At 39.9% G+C, this 18,030-nt stretch overlaps 1 protein-coding gene across 1 annotated transcript in view; it reads left to right on the forward strand.

The window, feature by feature from the left end:
• The window catches only part of LOC109992345 (cadherin-4), a 211,861-nt gene extending 196,673 nt beyond the window's left edge, over positions 1 to 15,188 (forward strand). Inside the window, exons 12-17 of the mRNA XM_020644902.3 lie at positions 2,115 to 2,257; positions 6,495 to 6,734; positions 7,482 to 7,718; positions 9,022 to 9,161; positions 9,247 to 9,411; positions 10,985 to 15,188. Coding sequence (XP_020500558.1) covers positions 2,115 to 2,257; positions 6,495 to 6,734; positions 7,482 to 7,718; positions 9,022 to 9,161; positions 9,247 to 9,411; positions 10,985 to 11,188 — 1,129 coding nt within the window. The 3' untranslated portion in view covers positions 11,189 to 15,188. The remainder of the gene's footprint in view (positions 1 to 2,114; positions 2,258 to 6,494; positions 6,735 to 7,481; positions 7,719 to 9,021; positions 9,162 to 9,246; positions 9,412 to 10,984) is intronic.
• The last annotated feature ends 2,842 nt before the right edge of the window (positions 15,189 to 18,030 follow it).

An 18,030-nucleotide genomic window follows, 5' to 3' on the forward strand; every position in this document is an offset into this window, starting at 1 on the left:
TTCCTTCAACAGTTGCAGATAGTTTATTTTTTATGTGAACAAGTTCTGCGATATCTGCCAAAAGTGATTTAATTTCTTCCTAACTCCTGCTCTTCAAGGGTCTACCAGACCCTAGGATCAAAGAACCAAAGTGGTATCTGTGCCATTACGGGTCTTCATTTCTTTCATGGTCAATAAGTTCTTGGGCTGCTTTCCGGTTTATTAAGACCGCTCCTGAATCTCAATATTATTACACATAAAGCCCAAGTGCAGACCTGTGGTATGCAGGGATAATAAAATACAAGTATGAGCAGTGTGTCTGTTCCTACTTGTTGATTAGACTCATTTGGGATCAGATTACAAGAGAAAAAGGAGGGTAAAAAATGTTGAGCAGTAGCATCGAGTGTGAGGGAAAGGAAAACACAGCTGATGTTGTTTTTACTAAACATGCGTGCAAAAAAGGATGTTTAGACTGTACATCAAGCTAGTTGCCCTAGTATGTTTGGATCACTTCTGTTTGTGTATGGATTGAACAAACAGTTTAAATTAGTGACATTTAGAACTTTGAACAGTGGGTCCAACATCTGAAAGTGAGTCAATATGGCTTGACAAAACCAATTGAGATTCTGCCGGACATAAGGTATTAGAAGGTTTTAGTTAAGTTGTCGTTTCTTTATTTGGTCATTAAACAAGATCATATTCGGTATTAAGTCAAGGTTAACAAAGATATTGAAAACCAGATCCTACAGTCATGCAACTTATTTCCATTATCACCTCTCCCTGTCCCTTTCTCCTCTCCCACCAATTCCAAATCATTTCCTTCTCTCTTACATCCCCCCTCCTACTGTGACAGACTCGCTGTAGCTCTTTTGGTGATTTCACAGTCCGCCAGTTAGTGGCTGTGGGCTTGGCTAGCCTGTGTGAAAACGTCTAGAGTGTAGGAATGTCATCTCTGTGATCCCCTTCCCCACACCGTGCTACGCCTGGGATCATGCCCACTGCCTGCTGGGAAAATCCCACCGTCCTCACTGCAGGAGAGAGATTATGCTCTCTGTACCCCCTCCTTCCTGCCACCCACCCTTCCAGGCTTTCAGTCCCTGCCGTCTAAATACTAAATCTACACAGCTCATTTTTAATGTTAATAATCAAGTGGGCTGTACAGTGGCCTTAAGAACCCTGCAATTCAGTAAATAAAAAAGCGAGCGTTACGGACGAATCTATTTCAATTTAGATCGATTTAAAAGCTGGATATATATGTCACATAGCAACAAGGCCTTGCTGCCCTGACTGACATTAAGTAAATGAAATCAAAATGATACAGAATGTTGTTTTCTAAGCCACTGATGATGTTTCAAAAGCAAAAGGGAGACCGCAGCCGTGAGAGGTTACAGTTGATGAACTGTGTGTCACAGAAGGAAAGAGGCGAGGATGAGAAGATACGGGGGGATAAGAAAATGTATGAATACAAAAGCACAGCAAGATGAGATGAGGTGGCACAGGTCGAGAGAGATCAGATAGAATTGCAAGTGTGGAACGAGCGCAAAGCTACAAAAGCCGGTGAAACAAGAACAGTTAGATCAGAGGGAGATTGGGATTCAATCCTGGAGATGATCCCCTGTTCCTCTGCTGGCCTTTATCCCTGGGGAGTATCACCACCTGCTCCCACATCCACATTTCTGTTTGACGATCAGGACCAAGATCCTATCATCCTGTCTCCACCCTATACAAAGTTGCCCATACACACACAGTGACATTTGGAGAAATGCAAGCACTAAAACATGAATGTACTGTACACAACCCTGTCATGACGTTTGGCCTCTGCCAGCATAGCCTAGAATGTGTGCGTGCAACACACAGGCAGCTGCAGCGGTGCTTAACTAGGGAGGTAATTGACTTCAATGCCTGGTGCACAGGAGTGAAAAATGATGTGAAATTGACTGTTGGCTGCAGGCGCCAGAGGAGAAGTCAATGAAGAATTAAACTGTGTGAAGGTCAGGCTGTTGTGATTTTCAGAGTGTGTGTATGCACAGGCAATCTATCTCTGCATAGACTCAGGAGAACATTTACAATTGTTTGTAAACACAGAAATGCTAGCGCTAACTCCTTCATCGATCTGTCCTTGTGTGTCTCTATAGGTATTCAAAGCTGAACGACCCGGCAGACTGGCTGTCCATCAACAGGACCAATGGTCAGATCATAACTACAGGCATGCTCGACCGGGAGTCTGTCTATGTCAAAAACAATATTTATGAAGCTACATTCCTGGCAACAGACAATGGTAAGAGCCTCTTTTAAGACGTGTTTTAAACTTGGGCTTCTTCTTTTTTTTTTCAAAATATGCGTGATTAAAGGTGCTGCTTTCTATGCTTTTTTTTTTTTTTTTTTTTTTTTTACCTTTTTCAATCGTCCTTATTTTTTGTTTCAGCGACCAACACACATCATTCCGAAACTGAACTTAAAGGTGTCATACATTAAACAAAACAAAAAAATTCCAACATTTTTGTTTTGGGAAAAACTATCACGCTACCCTGTGTAAACTTAAACCAGAATCAACTGATAAATGATACGCTTGCTCTGCATTCACACAGAGTCAGATGTCAATTTAGTGGATGAGGGTGACACAGTAAACTGGCCTTGGTAGCCATAGACAGCATTCAGCCATAGTTGTAATATTCTAACATTTTGCAGTCCTCCATCACAAAATCCATCACAGTATGTTGTTCCTTTTCTGTGCCATTGTATGCAGTCTGCCTGGATCCATGTGATGCAACGTTATAATCCCAAGTGTTCACTGATTTTTTTAATTCTTAGAAGGTAAAAATGTACCTCTCATTATTTTAAGTTTAACTTTTCTGACTTTAGTTATTTATTTGTAATCTTGATCTACACCTGATACAACAGTATACAAAACAGTCAGATTATTACCCACTGTTGAAAGCACTCTCATTGTTGATTCCAGTGATGTTGGAGTTGATGCTTGGAATGCTTAGAGGTTTAATCATTGTTGGAAACAGTCAGATGTGAAAGGTAAATACAAGTTAGAGTGAAAAATGTCAAAAATGTTACTTGGTGCTTGATAGAAAGACATTTGTGTGGATTTAGAGGGATATAAAGAAGTGAAAGCTCTGCAGCATTCAAGTGCAGTGCAGCTGGGTAAGAGTTAGAGAAAATCCTGGATTCGCACAGCTGGTCACACTCTTGATCCTCTCCTCTATTCTCTTCTCTTCTCTCAAACTTCTTATCTTCAGTCCATGACTGCTTTTGCCTCCTTTTCTCATAATGTGGCATATACATTATATACCGTGCCTCATGTTTAACTGAGCACAAACTCAATCGCAGCAAGTAAATAAACTCCCTTTTTCTCAAGTGGAAGCAAGTTCTTCTCCTAGTAAAAGGGGAAATGCTTTTCCCCCTCCTCCCAAATTGCCTTATCTGTAACGAGCAGTGTGCTGCTGTATTTACCTAAAGTTGTGCTGGCTTCGAAACATTGATGTATTTTTAGGTTTGAGAATTTATGTATTTCAAAAGCACTCATTTGAAACTCATTTTCGAGCACATGGCTGTGTTTCTGTGCAATGACTGACAATGTCAGACACCATGATGTGTAACCTGCTGTGCTGGTGGGAAGGAAGAGACAGTGAGATTAGAGGTTGTTGCTTGGACTTTTATGAACATCTCATTTACTTCCTGGCATTCAACTTTAAGATTTGTTTGATATTTGAACTATGACAACACCAAAAGATGGAAATCCAGCAGGTCAAATTGTCTGTGTGTGTGTGTGTGTGCGTGTGCGTCATGCATGTGTGCGTGCGTGTGCCTGCTTCCTGTATATTAGTCAGAATATTAAGGTGTGACTGAAGTGCCAGACCTCATAAAGTGAGAGGGATTATGGTTAGAGGTATAAATAGACAGAACTGGTAGTGGAAGAGATGGTGACAGCATAAAGAGAAGTGCTACAATATTTCATGTGCCCCCATGACACAATCTAACTGCCTCAGACCTTTCTGACATATTTTTTTTCTTTTTGAACACCTCTGGCATTGTTTATGTGTTAGTGTGCTCTTCAAAAAAAAAAAACATATGGCAGCAGGCTTGCTACAAGTCTTTTCACCATGCCTCACATCTCTAAGCCAACATCAAAAAAAGGAGTTAATACAAATCCTTTTGAGGAATTTACACAAACATAATTATTTATTTAGCTGGTTAAAACCCACATAATTCTCCTATCAGCTGTGGCAAGCTGCTTCCACATGTCCCCCATACATGGCTGGGATTAACAAACCAGCACAACGGAAAAGCCTCTGTGCGTGCTTATGTGTGTTTGAACCTTTGTGTTTGTTCACTCCATGTGTTTTATGTTTAAATAGGTATATGTTATATGTGTTACTTTTGCATTTGATACTTAAGTGTATGAATATAATCTGCTGGTTATAAGCCACTCGTGATAGAATTGTTGAAATCTGTTAGAACAGAGACAATCATTGAAATATTCCTCTAAAGAGCTTGTAAACATTGTTTAAGCTTTTAGGAGGGTCTGGGTTCATGACATCATCAAAATACTACAATTTTAGACGTATCATAATATTAGACCAGACTACTCGGTTTGAAGGGAAATACTAATACATCAAGTATTAGGTTAAACAGTGCTATTTGGGTAGAATCTACTTACATAATGCTGTACCACATTTTCATTGGATATTATTTTAAGTGCTACCACTGTTTAAAATATGAAGGCTGTTGTTCACTTTTTGTGTGAGCTGTTCAGTTCTGAGTCTGTTTAATAACTGACAGACTGAATACAAATAACAAGAATGTATAATATGTTTATATCATTAATATATAAAGTAATAAGTGTATATCAAATAGATTGAAAATAGTGGACATAGCCTCTTTGTTTCAAAAGTGGGGAAAATGCAGGAGTGTCTTAAACCTGCATTCTTGTTAATGGCCAGTAGGGGCACTTCACTGGATGCAAAAAGAACTCTTACTGCATTAAACCAATAATTAAATAATTTTTACTTCTTAGTATGTATATCACCAAAGTAAAAAATGAATTGAATTGATCAATCCCTATTATAAATTGTCATTGTCATCATTGCTCTAGGAACTACACTGTGCCAGACACCCCCGGCCTGTTGTCTTCCAACGTAACAAACATGATAGCAATTATAAGTAATGGTCTCATTTAGGGATAAAATCAGCGATAACGCCGAGGCCTGGCTTCCTGTAAATAAAATGTTGTAAACAAAGAAAAACTGTAACCAGGAAGTAGATGAAGCTATCTGTATCCATCCTGTCATCCCATTATGGTCACTTAAGATTAAAAAAACAGAAGAAATGGCAACGACCAAAATGCTGTATTTGAAGCTTCAGAAGAGTTTATAAAACGTCTTTTATATTAAGTAATGGTATTTCCACAAACAGAGTTCAAACTGTCGACAGACTCACTTACACTGAGTCAGACTGTGTCTCACTCTTCTTGTGGCAAATGTCTTGCTCTGTTGCCATGTTTAATTGGCACATCTGTCAGCTTTGCATAAATCTTTCTAAATTATATCGCCCTTATCTCATCCAAGAGATGGGCCCAGAGGTTGCTTGATTCCATCCAATGGCTCAGCCAGCAGGGCATGGAGGGGAAATGACTCGTAATTGGAGGCAGCTAAGGGTCGTCACCTCCTGACACACACTCAATAAACAGCCATGAGCTTAATACAGCTATACAGCTACGTGCTTTTTTTCTCTCTCTCTCTGCTATTTTTTCACACCACTCATTCACATACATGCATTCTTCTCTCTCAGCTGTCTCTTTTTTCACGTATCTATACGTTACTCCAAAGGCGTCATAGCGCTCTCATATCTTCTCATATTTTCATACTGTATCTTAAAGTAGGTTCCTTGGTTATCCTTGAGCAGGCATTCATTAAGTATGTAAGCACACATACTTAAGACCTCCTACCACATAAACACAGGCACATAGTTAGTGCATGTACATGTGCATTTAGGTCGTTTTGTGTGAAAGAAAGGAATATTTGTGTATCACAATGAATGTGCGGCATTGAAGTAGATTGTTAATATTGCCGGCAGAGGAGCCTTTATTTACAGAATTATAGATGTCTCTCTTTGTACTGTGTAAATACACTCAGACAAGGACTTGTTTGATTGTGTTACAGTCATCATTATTCTACCTAAGCCCTCTCTAGGCGATTTGAGCTGCTGTGCCTGCATCTGGATTGACTCTGATGGGTTTGATTTGGCTGTAAGGCAAAAAGAGGAGCTGGGAGCATAACTGTCAGTAGCATTTCTGTCAGAGGCAGAAATTGTCCTCCAGCTGTACACCATCCTTGCCTCTAAACACTGTGACTTTCACCTCTTCTCCTTCTTTTTTCAATCTCTCTTTTAATTCTCTTTCATTACTTCCCTCTACTGGTCCTCAACTCTGTCCCTCTTCCCTCTCAATCGTTCCTTTCAATGCACACATCATGATACTATTTTCTCTTCCCTCATTTTGCTCCCAGGCTCTCCTGCAGCCAGCGGCACGGGCACCCTGCAGATCTATCTGATAGATATTAATGACAACCCCCCAGCACTTATACCCAAGGAGTCTCAGATCTGTGAGCGAGTGAACAGAAACGTCAACGGTGTCAACATCACTGCCGCTGATGCTGACACAGATCCCAACGCTGGACCCTTTGTCTTCGAGCTGCCGAGCTTTCCCAGCAGCATCCGACGCAACTGGACAATTTCTCGGATAAGTGGTGAGGAGGTGTCAGTGCAAGACAAAAGTACTAATCACCATAAAATAATATATTTATGATCAGTGCATGGAATGGTTTTTCAGTGACTCTGAAAGAATTTTCTGCATAGTACAAAACCATTTGAACCATCTGTACATGTTTTACTATACTGTCACTCTAACCAGATCTAATTTATTATAAGGCTTCTAACTTTACTGGCTTACTATGCCATATACAAGAAAACATTAAAGCTCCTGTGAAGAATTTTTAATTGATTAGGAAAGCGACTGAAATCATTACTGATGTCTCAATAAAACCTACAAAACCAAACCGACCCGTCAGTCTGACTGACTGTTTCTATATAGTTACAGTTACATAATCCTGAACAAACAGTCTTTGTTTACATTATCCACAGTGAATATTCCCAGTGAGTAATGCATGTGACTGTTTAAAGAAAAGGAGATGAGATTTTTCATCAGAAAATACTACTTACACATATAGAAGGCAAAACCAGAAAGAAGTAATACATACTGCTTCCTCCAAGGGGGTCAAAATCAATACAAAATGAAAGTTCCTCATAGGAGGAATAATCCTCACTAATATATTAATCATCTGTTACTATAAGTCATGGTAACCATATTCCCATGCAATGTATTATCATTGAGGACCCAGATAGGAACTGGCTTTTTGCTTATATGGGTAAATGTGATGATAATTTACATTGTAATTGTAATTGTTATTCTCCTCTTTCTTTTCCTCACTATGCAGGTGATTATGCTCGTCTCGGGCTGCGATACCAGATCTATCTAGAGCCAGGGGTGTACGAGGTCCCTATAACTGTGTCAGACTCGGGGAACCCTCCGTTGTCTAATAGGTCGGTCATCAAAGTGAAGGTGTGTCCCTGCGATGAAAACGGAGACTGCACCACCCTCGGGGCAGTGGCAGCAGCTGGTTTAGGAACCGGAGCCATCATCTCCATCCTCATCTGTATCATCATACTACTCAGTGAGTAACAGCTTCTCATAGTTTATTCAAGCGCTGACACACTGCTCACACACACCCACACTCATGCACTGTACATGCAACTCAGAAAGTTCAACTGCAGATGATTGGCTTTCATACGCCCATCTGTCCAAAAAGTGCTGTTCTGGGTGCAGTCATTAAACATTTACCAGGCTGTGAAACAACAACATGAACAATAGTTTGCATAATATATTAAAGCATCAACTTGACAAGGACTTTTTTTTGTCTTTTTCTGTGAGGGTAAATATCTGCTGATTCATGCTGCTAGCTTATTTTGTTGCTGTGGTTGCATAATTCATACATAGCGACTAGTCCTATAGGCATATTGCAGCTCGAGGAATTTTCCAATGTAATTGAAAATGTTTATGCTGAATTGACCAGCAAGTTTGGAAATCTCTCTCTAGAGGAAGAAAACGACCACACACAGGGAATATCTGCAAAAGCCAACAAAGCCACAAAAAGTGAAGTTAATTATCACCAATACATGCTACAAAAGAATGCCAAAAAGAAAAGACAGTTGGATGAAGGAAGAGATGAAGAAGACTTCAGACTGAAATCCCTCATCAGATCTTGGTAGAAGTGCTGTGAATCTTTTTTTACAGACATTAACAGTCCCTAGAGGAAATATTCTATAGACAATGGTGATCGTTTGGCTTTCATCCTAATCGACCAGCAGCTGAAAGTTTTCCCCTTTTCTGCAATGTATCTCAAAATATACCAAATGGATTGGCACAAATGTATGACCAAACATTGAGAAACAGGATTCCTGTATATGAATCCATTACTTTGGTGCTCTTCTGACCTTTCCTCTACCACTATGTCATGACTCATGAGGCTCATATCTGTGGTTGTAAGTGAAACACTGCTACAGATATTTAATGGGATGAGGTCATAGAGATTGGTGCAGTCTTCTCCCCTTAGGAAGACATGTTCAAATTTTTGTAAACTTTTTTCTCTAGTGAGTCATCAAGTTAAAGTGTATGTGCATTACTTTAGTTTTTGAAGAACTACCTGCAATATAAATAACATCAACCTCAACTTCAGCTTCACATATTATTATCAGTGAATTAGCATGTTTCTGTGCTAACATGCTAAACCAAGATAGAAACTATTTAAACACTACCTTCTCAAATTAGCATGTTAGCATTCATCTAGCATGGCTTTTCAAATGTTTTTTATGTAAATGATAATGGTAGAGTATCTCCTGATTATCTGTTCTGGTTTTTATACAGACTATCACAGTGTCAACATAGACGTTCATTATGTTCATGTGTGTGTCGTGCAGGCTTGGTGCTGTTGTTTGTGGTGTGGATCAAGCGCAGAGAGAAGGAGAGGCAGACCAAGCAGCTGCTCATTGACCCTGAAGATGACGTCAGGGACAATATACTAAAATACGATGAGGAGGGAGGAGGAGAAGAGGACCAGGTGAGATCCTAAAAGACACCCACATTATCACACATGCTTACTACGTTGCCCTCTTTGCACCATTCACATCTCGATGTCTGTGTAGGACTATGACCTGAGCCAGCTGCAGCAGCCGGACTCCTTGGAGCACATCATCAGCAAGCCGCCCGGTGTCCGCAGGGTGGATGAACGTCCCATCATCCCAGAGTCCCAGTACCCAATCAGACCTGTCGTGCCCCACCCTGGAGACATCGGGGACTTCATCCACGAGGTGAATTAACGCAGACACAACGGCCACGCGTCACATCTGGCATGCATGATAGCTCATCCCTCATTAGATTGTTTCTTCCACAGCAAGCCAGCCTCTCACTTTCACTTTCCATCGATCTGACATCTAATGTGATTACTCATTTTGGATGCTGTTCAATATGTAAACTTTAGTAGAGTGATGGGAACAACGCAGAGTTTTGTTTTACTTTACAGCTGCACTCACCTTGCCAGCTTTATCCACACTTACACACACACACACACACACACACACACACACAAACTGCTGGCACACTGTTGCGAGAAAATGCTGATTGACAGACTCGTGACAACACGTTCACACTCGAGAGGTGTTGGCAGCTGTTCAGCTTTGATCCATCCAGCCTTGACTTTCTCTCTCTCTCTCTCCCTCTTCCTCTTTCTATCTCTCTTTCTTTCTTTCTATTCATTCTCTATCATTCTTTTTTCTCTCTTTCTCCCTCTCTCTCTCTTTCTCTCTCTATCTCCCTCACTCACACTTGTACTCCCCTGATCTCGCTCCAGCAGTCTGGTAAAACACAAACACAGCAAACACATGGTGTTCCTGTCATGCACTGTCCCCTTGGGGGTTGAGGCTTTTTAGGTTTCCGCACGTAGCATCTTTCTGTATTACAGTGAAGTGGATGAAGTCCATTCTTCTTACTTGCCTAACCTTAAGGTCAATTGTCCTCATTTCTCATTCTAAGAAACAAGTGTATGAAGCCCCAGCAGCAAACACACAAAGCTCTTTTTATTTATGGAACCAAACAAAAAACAGGCCAATGTACCCTTTATGAGAGATTTTTTTATAAGACACCCACCTTGAGAAGTTTATCAAATCCACATATATTACAGACTTTTTAAGTTGTGTGTGGTCGATTCTGATGCTGTTTGTTTGTGGGAGTGCGTGAACCCAAGTGTTTCGTTTTGTGACTTTTTTATTATTTCTTCTGCTCAAAGACATCCTGATCTCAATGAGACTACCTGATTAGAGTGTTTCTATTGGCCTATTGTCATTTTTAAGGTCTGCCAAGCTTTAACATGGGAACTAGTCTGAACTGTTTAATCGTTCATTTATGCTGCACATCTCCATAAGGATCTGTACAACATCCAGTTTTCAAATGAGCCGTTTGTACAGTTTCTTCAAAGTTCACCCAACATTACTTATGTTTTGTACGACCTTTGATGGAACTATATCCAATTGTTTTCACTATACATGACTGTGCATCATTTATTTTGCGTACAAATGTGTTTTAAAACAGAAATGAAAGTAAAATGATTTGGTACATAAGACTGACATGTTGTGATACTTTTTACCTCTAGAGTGTTCTTCATACTAAGAAAACAGTAGGAACTGCAGCTTCAGTTTCCACATATTCTTTTACTCTGAGTTTTAAGTGCATTTCTCAATAATTTGTTTTTTAATTCTAACATTTTATTGCCTTTCCATCCCTGGTCAATCTGATTTTTAATTTTTTTTCATATTCTCCACTGAAGGTTTGTAGGTATTGACCGCTACCTTTCCTTGTGTTTTTATTTTTTATTTTTTTTATGTTCAGGGTTTGCGAGCGGCAGACAACGACCCCACTGCTCCTCCTTATGACTCCCTGCTGGTGTTTGACTATGAGGGCAGCGGCTCCACAGCCGGCTCCGTCAGTTCCCTCAACTCCTCGAGCACGGGGGACCAGGACTATGACTACCTCAACGACTGGGGCCCTCGCTTCAAAAAGCTGGCCGATATGTATGGAGGAGGAGACGATTAAGTCTACCCAGACTCATATGTATACACACATACACACACACCCTCGTCCTGTCAGCTGGCCTGCTATGCTCTGTCCCACTATCCTAAACGGGGCTACTACACCCTGATTGAACACACGATAAAGACATCTTCACACTGACCAACCAACCAACCAACCAACCAACCAACCAACCAACCAAACCCACCACAGAGGACCGCTGCCACGAGTCTCCTGCTTTGAAGCCTGTCTCAGAGTGAAGCAGAACCTCTGGATTGCAGGCTTCTCATAGTTTGTATTTTCAAACTTGTGCTCATGTTTCATTTCAGGTTTTATGCTTGATGCCGGTTTTAGTTGTCACTCGTCAGATTTTGTTTTCCTTGAGTTTGCGTAGCTTTTTTTTTTTTTTTGTCCCCACTCACCTTCAATTGGAGCCGCTCCATACGAAGATTTTCCCTTTTCCGACACTGTCAGCCCCCCTCCTGCCTCTCTCTGCAGAAGCTTTAGGTCGAGCTGCTTGCTTTGTCTGAGGGGAACACAAGTGGAAAAAAAAGAACAACAACACGAATATCAAAGTCCTTCTTGCATGGAGGGCCTTGGTTTATTCTTTCTTGAACTTGAATTACTTAGAACAGAAGCACTGTTGTTTAAAAAGTGCCTTCAGTGGTGCGTATTTTAGCAGACTCCCGCTAACTCAGGATTGGTTGCCATTTTATGGGCTCACATGCCCCCCCCCCCCATATGACCCCTTACCCTTTAACTCAGACCTCCCCTTGTCATCTCTATGGTCCTGCAGTTCTGTGGTGGCTGCAGGAGATATCAGAGGAGCATTGACTGGCTAACGAGGGCGATTTATTTAGTCATACTGTAAACAGGCCTACAGTGTGTCTGTAAGTTATGAACAAAACATTTTAAGACAGGCATTTCTGAGCTCCTAGATCACAGCCAACTTGAATGTGATGACTAAAATCACAAAATTATGGTATGGGACAGTCTTAGAGAAGGAATGCATTGTGTGTCTTTGTTTATTGTGGCTTCAATAGCAGCTGTGTTTGTTTTGGGCTCTCTGTATTTTCACATAAAAACTTGATAAGGCTTGTTATTACATTTTAAAGGTCTTGTGTCGCTGTATATGAAGTGCTTATGAGGGTTACTTTTATTAATATTTGCCTTTAAGACCATTAAGGTTAGCATGTTTAACCTTGTCACCCAAATGTAATTACCATGGCCTCAGTTATTGTGCAGTAAATATATGACAAATATATCAAAACTGTACAAACATGCAGGAAATGAAATACAGGATTAGTTCAAGCAGCTCTGAAAGTATTGCAAACAGTTATGAGCTTGTAAAAGCCCCATTCTGAGTTTCTTTCTGTCTTTCTTTCTCTCCTTTTTTCTTTTGTTTGATTTGCTGTTGTAGCTCGGCAAACTTTTAATATACAAACTTCGGGGTTCGTCCCTGTCACAGAAACTGTGGGAATTGAGTCTCAGCCAGGGCTTTAGCGCCTTCACAATCTGTCTCTCTTCAGGCACCGTTTCATTCATCAGAAATTTTCTCCTGAAATTTTTGGCTGAAAGTTCAAGAGGTTTTAGAGACAAAGTTAGAGGAACGGAAAGTCTGTTGTGAAGCTCTACACTTTATCAAAGCAGACTTGCACAACTAAAGCTCCAGTAATGGCGTTTTAAAAGAGAGACATTATGAAAAAGAGTTTTGTTGTGTCTAAATGAAAAAGCAGAGCTACCCATGGGCTTTTGTGATCATGTTTCAGTCCCCAGAACTGCACGTTGAGAAAAGGGAGAAAGAGCTTTAGTCTTTGTATTAAATTATTTAAATATGCAAAACATCTCACACAGGGAAAGCAGAGAGATGCTTGTGAATGATAGAAAGGTTTAATCATTCCTTATCTTCTGAGTGCCCATTGAAACACTTCTCAATTGTAGCCTGTTTCATCTTGATGTGGACTGACCAGATTTTCTATTAATTATGGATAAGATGAATACTTGGAGGAAATCTCAGTAGTGACAGTGTTCTTTAGATGTGATTTGATGAGAAGGATGCTCTTTTCCTCCTTTTTTCCTGCTGCTTTTCAGCTACCTTCTCATGGTTCACATGAGAATAACTGATGATCAAAACATTCCCCATGCAGGTTTTTCTTCATCTGTAATAATACTCTTATCACTACCTTCTGACTGGACTCAGAGGATTTCACTTGTGACAAGATGTAAGTCAAATGAATGCCTCTTAGTACATATAGATATTCCAACATGCCAAAACAAAGAAATAAGGATGGGAGTTTTATTCCACTATAAACATGGGAAGGAACGTTGTGGTTTAATTACTAAGGTTAACAGGGTAAGAATGTCATTATTATTTAGATTAATAGATAAATGTCTGATGAAGTACTTTGCGGGGTAGACATTATCAGTGGCTTTATTTTTGTTTTTATTTTTATTTTTTTTGCATTTCTCATAGTTTCTCACAGTTGACGCGAGAAAAGAGCAGTTTCAGAAGCGTGCTGCTGGATCAGCTCTTTTCTTCCCCGGCTGCTGCTCAGCCTGAAGAGTATCTCCACAAAATAAACACAGCTGTTACTTTCTGCTATTTGTGATTATTTCTGACAAGTACATGTTGTATATACAGAACAGTTTTATACATTTGGTAACATGATTTATCCGTTTCTGTGTGGCATTGTCTTTCATTTCAGCTCTGTTTCGAATGAATACTCGGCAATGTATATTTCACCACTAAAAGCCATGTTGCATTTAAGAGAGTCGGTATGATTCTATGTGAGCTTACAGCCATACTCTTGTCGCTGTTTAAGATTAGCTTCATCATGGTGTAAAGTTTTCACTTCAAACAAACCTGTACAGTCTTTACTAGCACACACTCACTCCTCTAGGCCTTACTGTATATATTTGAGTGTTCTATATTATATAAGCCCTTTCAGCATTGTTCTTATTCAGCTGCGGGGCGCCAACATAACTGAAGGCCATCCAGCGTTTACTGAATGAAGACAAGCTTCAGGCTGTCAAATCAGACTGGATTCAGGGCCAAACAAAGCAGGAGGCCCCCCACACACACACACACACACACACACACACACGTACATATACACACACTTTACACAAGGTAACTGACCTATAACTGTGTCATACATATATACATGACACAATGCCATTATGATACTGAATGTTATCAACCACTTATCACACATGGCAGAACATCATTCGTGGAGTCCGTCAAACTTGACACAACCATGTAAATGCAATTTGGAAGAACAATTGCACTGCTGAACTCCACCCCTGTCTTCTAGCTCCTTCCCCTCTCTGACTGGTGTTAGCTAATGGACACTTGGTCTCTCTGGACACTGCCTGACCATGAACACACCGACACACGACGACGGGCGCCTGCAGAATACTATTTTTCCCCTCTGCCATGGCCAGGACTACAAAGACAGGCAGCAGTGTTTCACAATGGCTCTCCAAATACTGCTCAAGTCCAAGTGTACATAATGTAGTATTTGCTTGAAGCGAAACAGACCAAGTTAGGCAAACTGTACCTGTACAATTGGAGCTTTTTGCATGTGTCTTTTTATAATGGACAGATGAGTTCTATTACAGTAACCATACAACATTTCAAAATGTGTCGCAGCCGGCATGATCAAGGTTGCAGTCCAGAAGGGATTCTGGTGTACCATACTCACATAGTTTTAAATGGAGGAGAGAAAAAAATGCTGAAAAAATGATTGCACAGTTGTTGAGTCTAAAGAATTTTTTTGTAAATTGTCAACAGCACAAATATTTTGTATTGTTGTTTGTACCATTTTGTAAGAAAATGACGAAAAAAAAAGGGAAAGAGTCTGTTGTTTCAAGCGTGTGTTTATAGTGCCACTGCAATCTTGGTTTCCAAATACCGTACAGTCAATGCGCAGCCTTGCAGATCAATCTTGTAATATAGACGCTGAGCTGGAGACTCCCTGTCAGCACCATGTGTTATAAATAAAATTTCCCCTCCTTATATGAACACTGCCTCCAGTCTTTTCTTTGACACTCGCACATTCCTGCAGGAAATGCATTTATTCACACTACTATTTCTAAAATGTTGTGTTACGAAGGAATGTCGTTACTTTTTTAAGCCGAAATTAACTAGAAGTGATTTTATATGAAGTACATTTTCAAATGGTAAGATGTTAGCGTTATGAAAGTTTAACGTTTTCATGAAGCTTCATCTAACATTTGAATTCTTTAAAATCAATTGTTCAATCTTCATTTTACATGTTATATGTTAGCTCTGCTTCCCTTAATTCCACCCTATGTAACGTTAAATATGATGTTAATTACTGACTTGTACAGTACACAGAGAAGTTGCCTTATCAAGTAAACACACAAAATGTCATCTGGATTATACTGCAGGAACACAGAACAGGCTGTGCTCTCGGGAGAAGGAGATGTAAAACTGCGACTTCAAACTGTCTGTATGTTGTTGTTTTTTTTACTGCTTTCTGTCATATTTAGAATAAACGACTTAACAAGACATGATTTACAGGTGACAGAAGTGTGTAAATGCACTATATGCATACTAGCTGTCATGCGTCTCATTAACACAAAGCGCCTGCACTGACGGATGTGTTTAATTGTGGCAGTGTGCTCACACACAGCCTGTTCCTGCACATATAAATGATCTCTCTGGTTCTGCATAAAAATAAACCAAAATATATTCTCGGAATCATTTCCACAATGTCACAATCAGATGAATTTAAAATGATGATGTGCTTCCGTTTGCGCTGGTTCAATATTCAGATGATTGAGTTTCATATTCCAAATTAGTTTCAGTGCCAGCCATGAACAAACATAAGCTCACATGATCAACACAATTAAGGCTGTTGATTTTTCAACTGTGCCTAACAGGGACATCTTCCAAGGTGGAATAATGAAGTCTTTCCCAGCAGAAGCTGATGAAATGCAGTGACAGAAGGACTCAAAATGAAAACACAGCCTGGCAAATAAAACTAAAACTACCTGCATGGCTAGATAACACCGTGGTGAGAGAGAGAAAACATGTTTGTTTGACCCCAGCTTGTACCATGGGTGGTTCATAAACTGTCTGTGCTTTGAATAAACACTTACTTACCTTTTTCTCCTTTATCTTTCAAGCTTTCCAAACAGACAAATGACTGGCCAACACCTAGATTTGAAAATAATAGTTTAATCAAAATTTGATAACTCACAGTTTGTTAGAGGTCTACAGTTATGATCTAAGCAATGTCACACCTATGGCAGCTGCAGTTAAAATGTACATACAGTAATCCACATGGTAACAGATGAGATTTGACATTATATTTGAGCCTTAGACATACATGAATGAATAAATGAAACTTGTGTAAAAATGCAATTTTATTGACATTTTGTTCTTCCTTTATTTTCTCCAAACATCCATTAATATTCCATATATGTGCTACATTTGTACTCATGATACCCCAGAAATGTGTCAGTCGTTTGATTTTTGTCATGGATTTGTGATGCAAAGAAATTAGTTCACTGCAACAGGAAAAAAAATTCAGGCACATTTAGAAAGTTATAAATCTATGAAACAGGCCTGATACAATACACAATGAAAGTAAGTCAAATAGTTCACATGTATATATTTTCTATGAATACAGCACCTGTAATGCATGCTTATGTCGAGAAGGTTGCTTACATTCACACACGTCTTTTTAACAGTATGTCATTGATGCAACAAAACATCATCAAATAAATATGGCTCACACGTTCACACAATAACGTCAGCAAAACTGCTTTATAAACATATGAGCTCTGTTTCAGATTCCACATCAGGGAAGGCCACCTTAAAGAGGTAGAGACTGTGGGTAGAAAAGGAAATCAGTTAGCAGTCGTAGGGGGCAGTGAAGGCAGCATGTGGAGGCAGGATGACTTGACCCTTGTGTGTTCTCTTCTTGCACAGCAGGTCAATGAACCAATAGCAGACTACATCTCCTCCTCATTGATTGACCTGTCAGAATATGTCAATGCACACGCAGACAGAACAAGCCCTGCTGTTGCACACCGCTCACATGAGCACACATCAACACACACATCTGTCTCCTTACACTACACGACTAAGTAAGTTAAAGTGAAACCCCCTCCTGGCGTCCCACCAGTCAGAGTCCAGGGTTGAAGGGATAAGTCAGGATGGATTAAATCAGCTAACAAGCAATATTAGGATTGCGCCATACTTGCTTTCTGACCCGTTGTGGAATTATACACCTGGGTGGTTCATAACTGATATCAATCCACACTGCACCACTTTTGAACAGCTTAGCTTTGTTTAGCGGGTCTCCTATTCTCTATCTACATGCTTTGCTTAGTTTGGCCCTTACAAGGTAGAAGTGAAAGGACACAGCCAACCTGTTTCCTCATGTTTTTCTCTTTTATGCTAAGCTAAGTGTGTTATAAAGGACTTTCTCTCTGTGTGCTCTTCACCAGAGCCTCATCTGATGGCTTTATGTCACTGACATCATTGAGACTTTGTTTTGAACATCTTAATGAATGGGTCAGCATTAACCACAGTGTAGACTCCATAAATGCACAAATCAATCTTTTCATTTTAGTAAAGGGCTTCATTTAATAAGAACTATAGCCGACAGTAATCTAACTAATTCATGTGTGCTTGTTATAGCAGATATGCCCAACTATTGGGTAAACTGATTGACTCCTGAGACATGAAAGTTTAGGCCTATTTAGGACTTAATGAATGCAACAAAGTGCATAAAGAATCCAATGTTCACTGCTGAGTCTACATAAGTTTAAAAAATAAATAAATAAAAAACTCTGATTTATCTGTTTAACCCTTTCTCTCTGCTCTGAAT

This window comes from Labrus bergylta, chromosome 12 (assembly GCF_963930695.1).
Source record: "Labrus bergylta chromosome 12, fLabBer1.1, whole genome shotgun sequence".
In the NCBI taxonomy this organism is placed as follows: domain Eukaryota; kingdom Metazoa; phylum Chordata; class Actinopteri; order Labriformes; family Labridae; genus Labrus; species Labrus bergylta.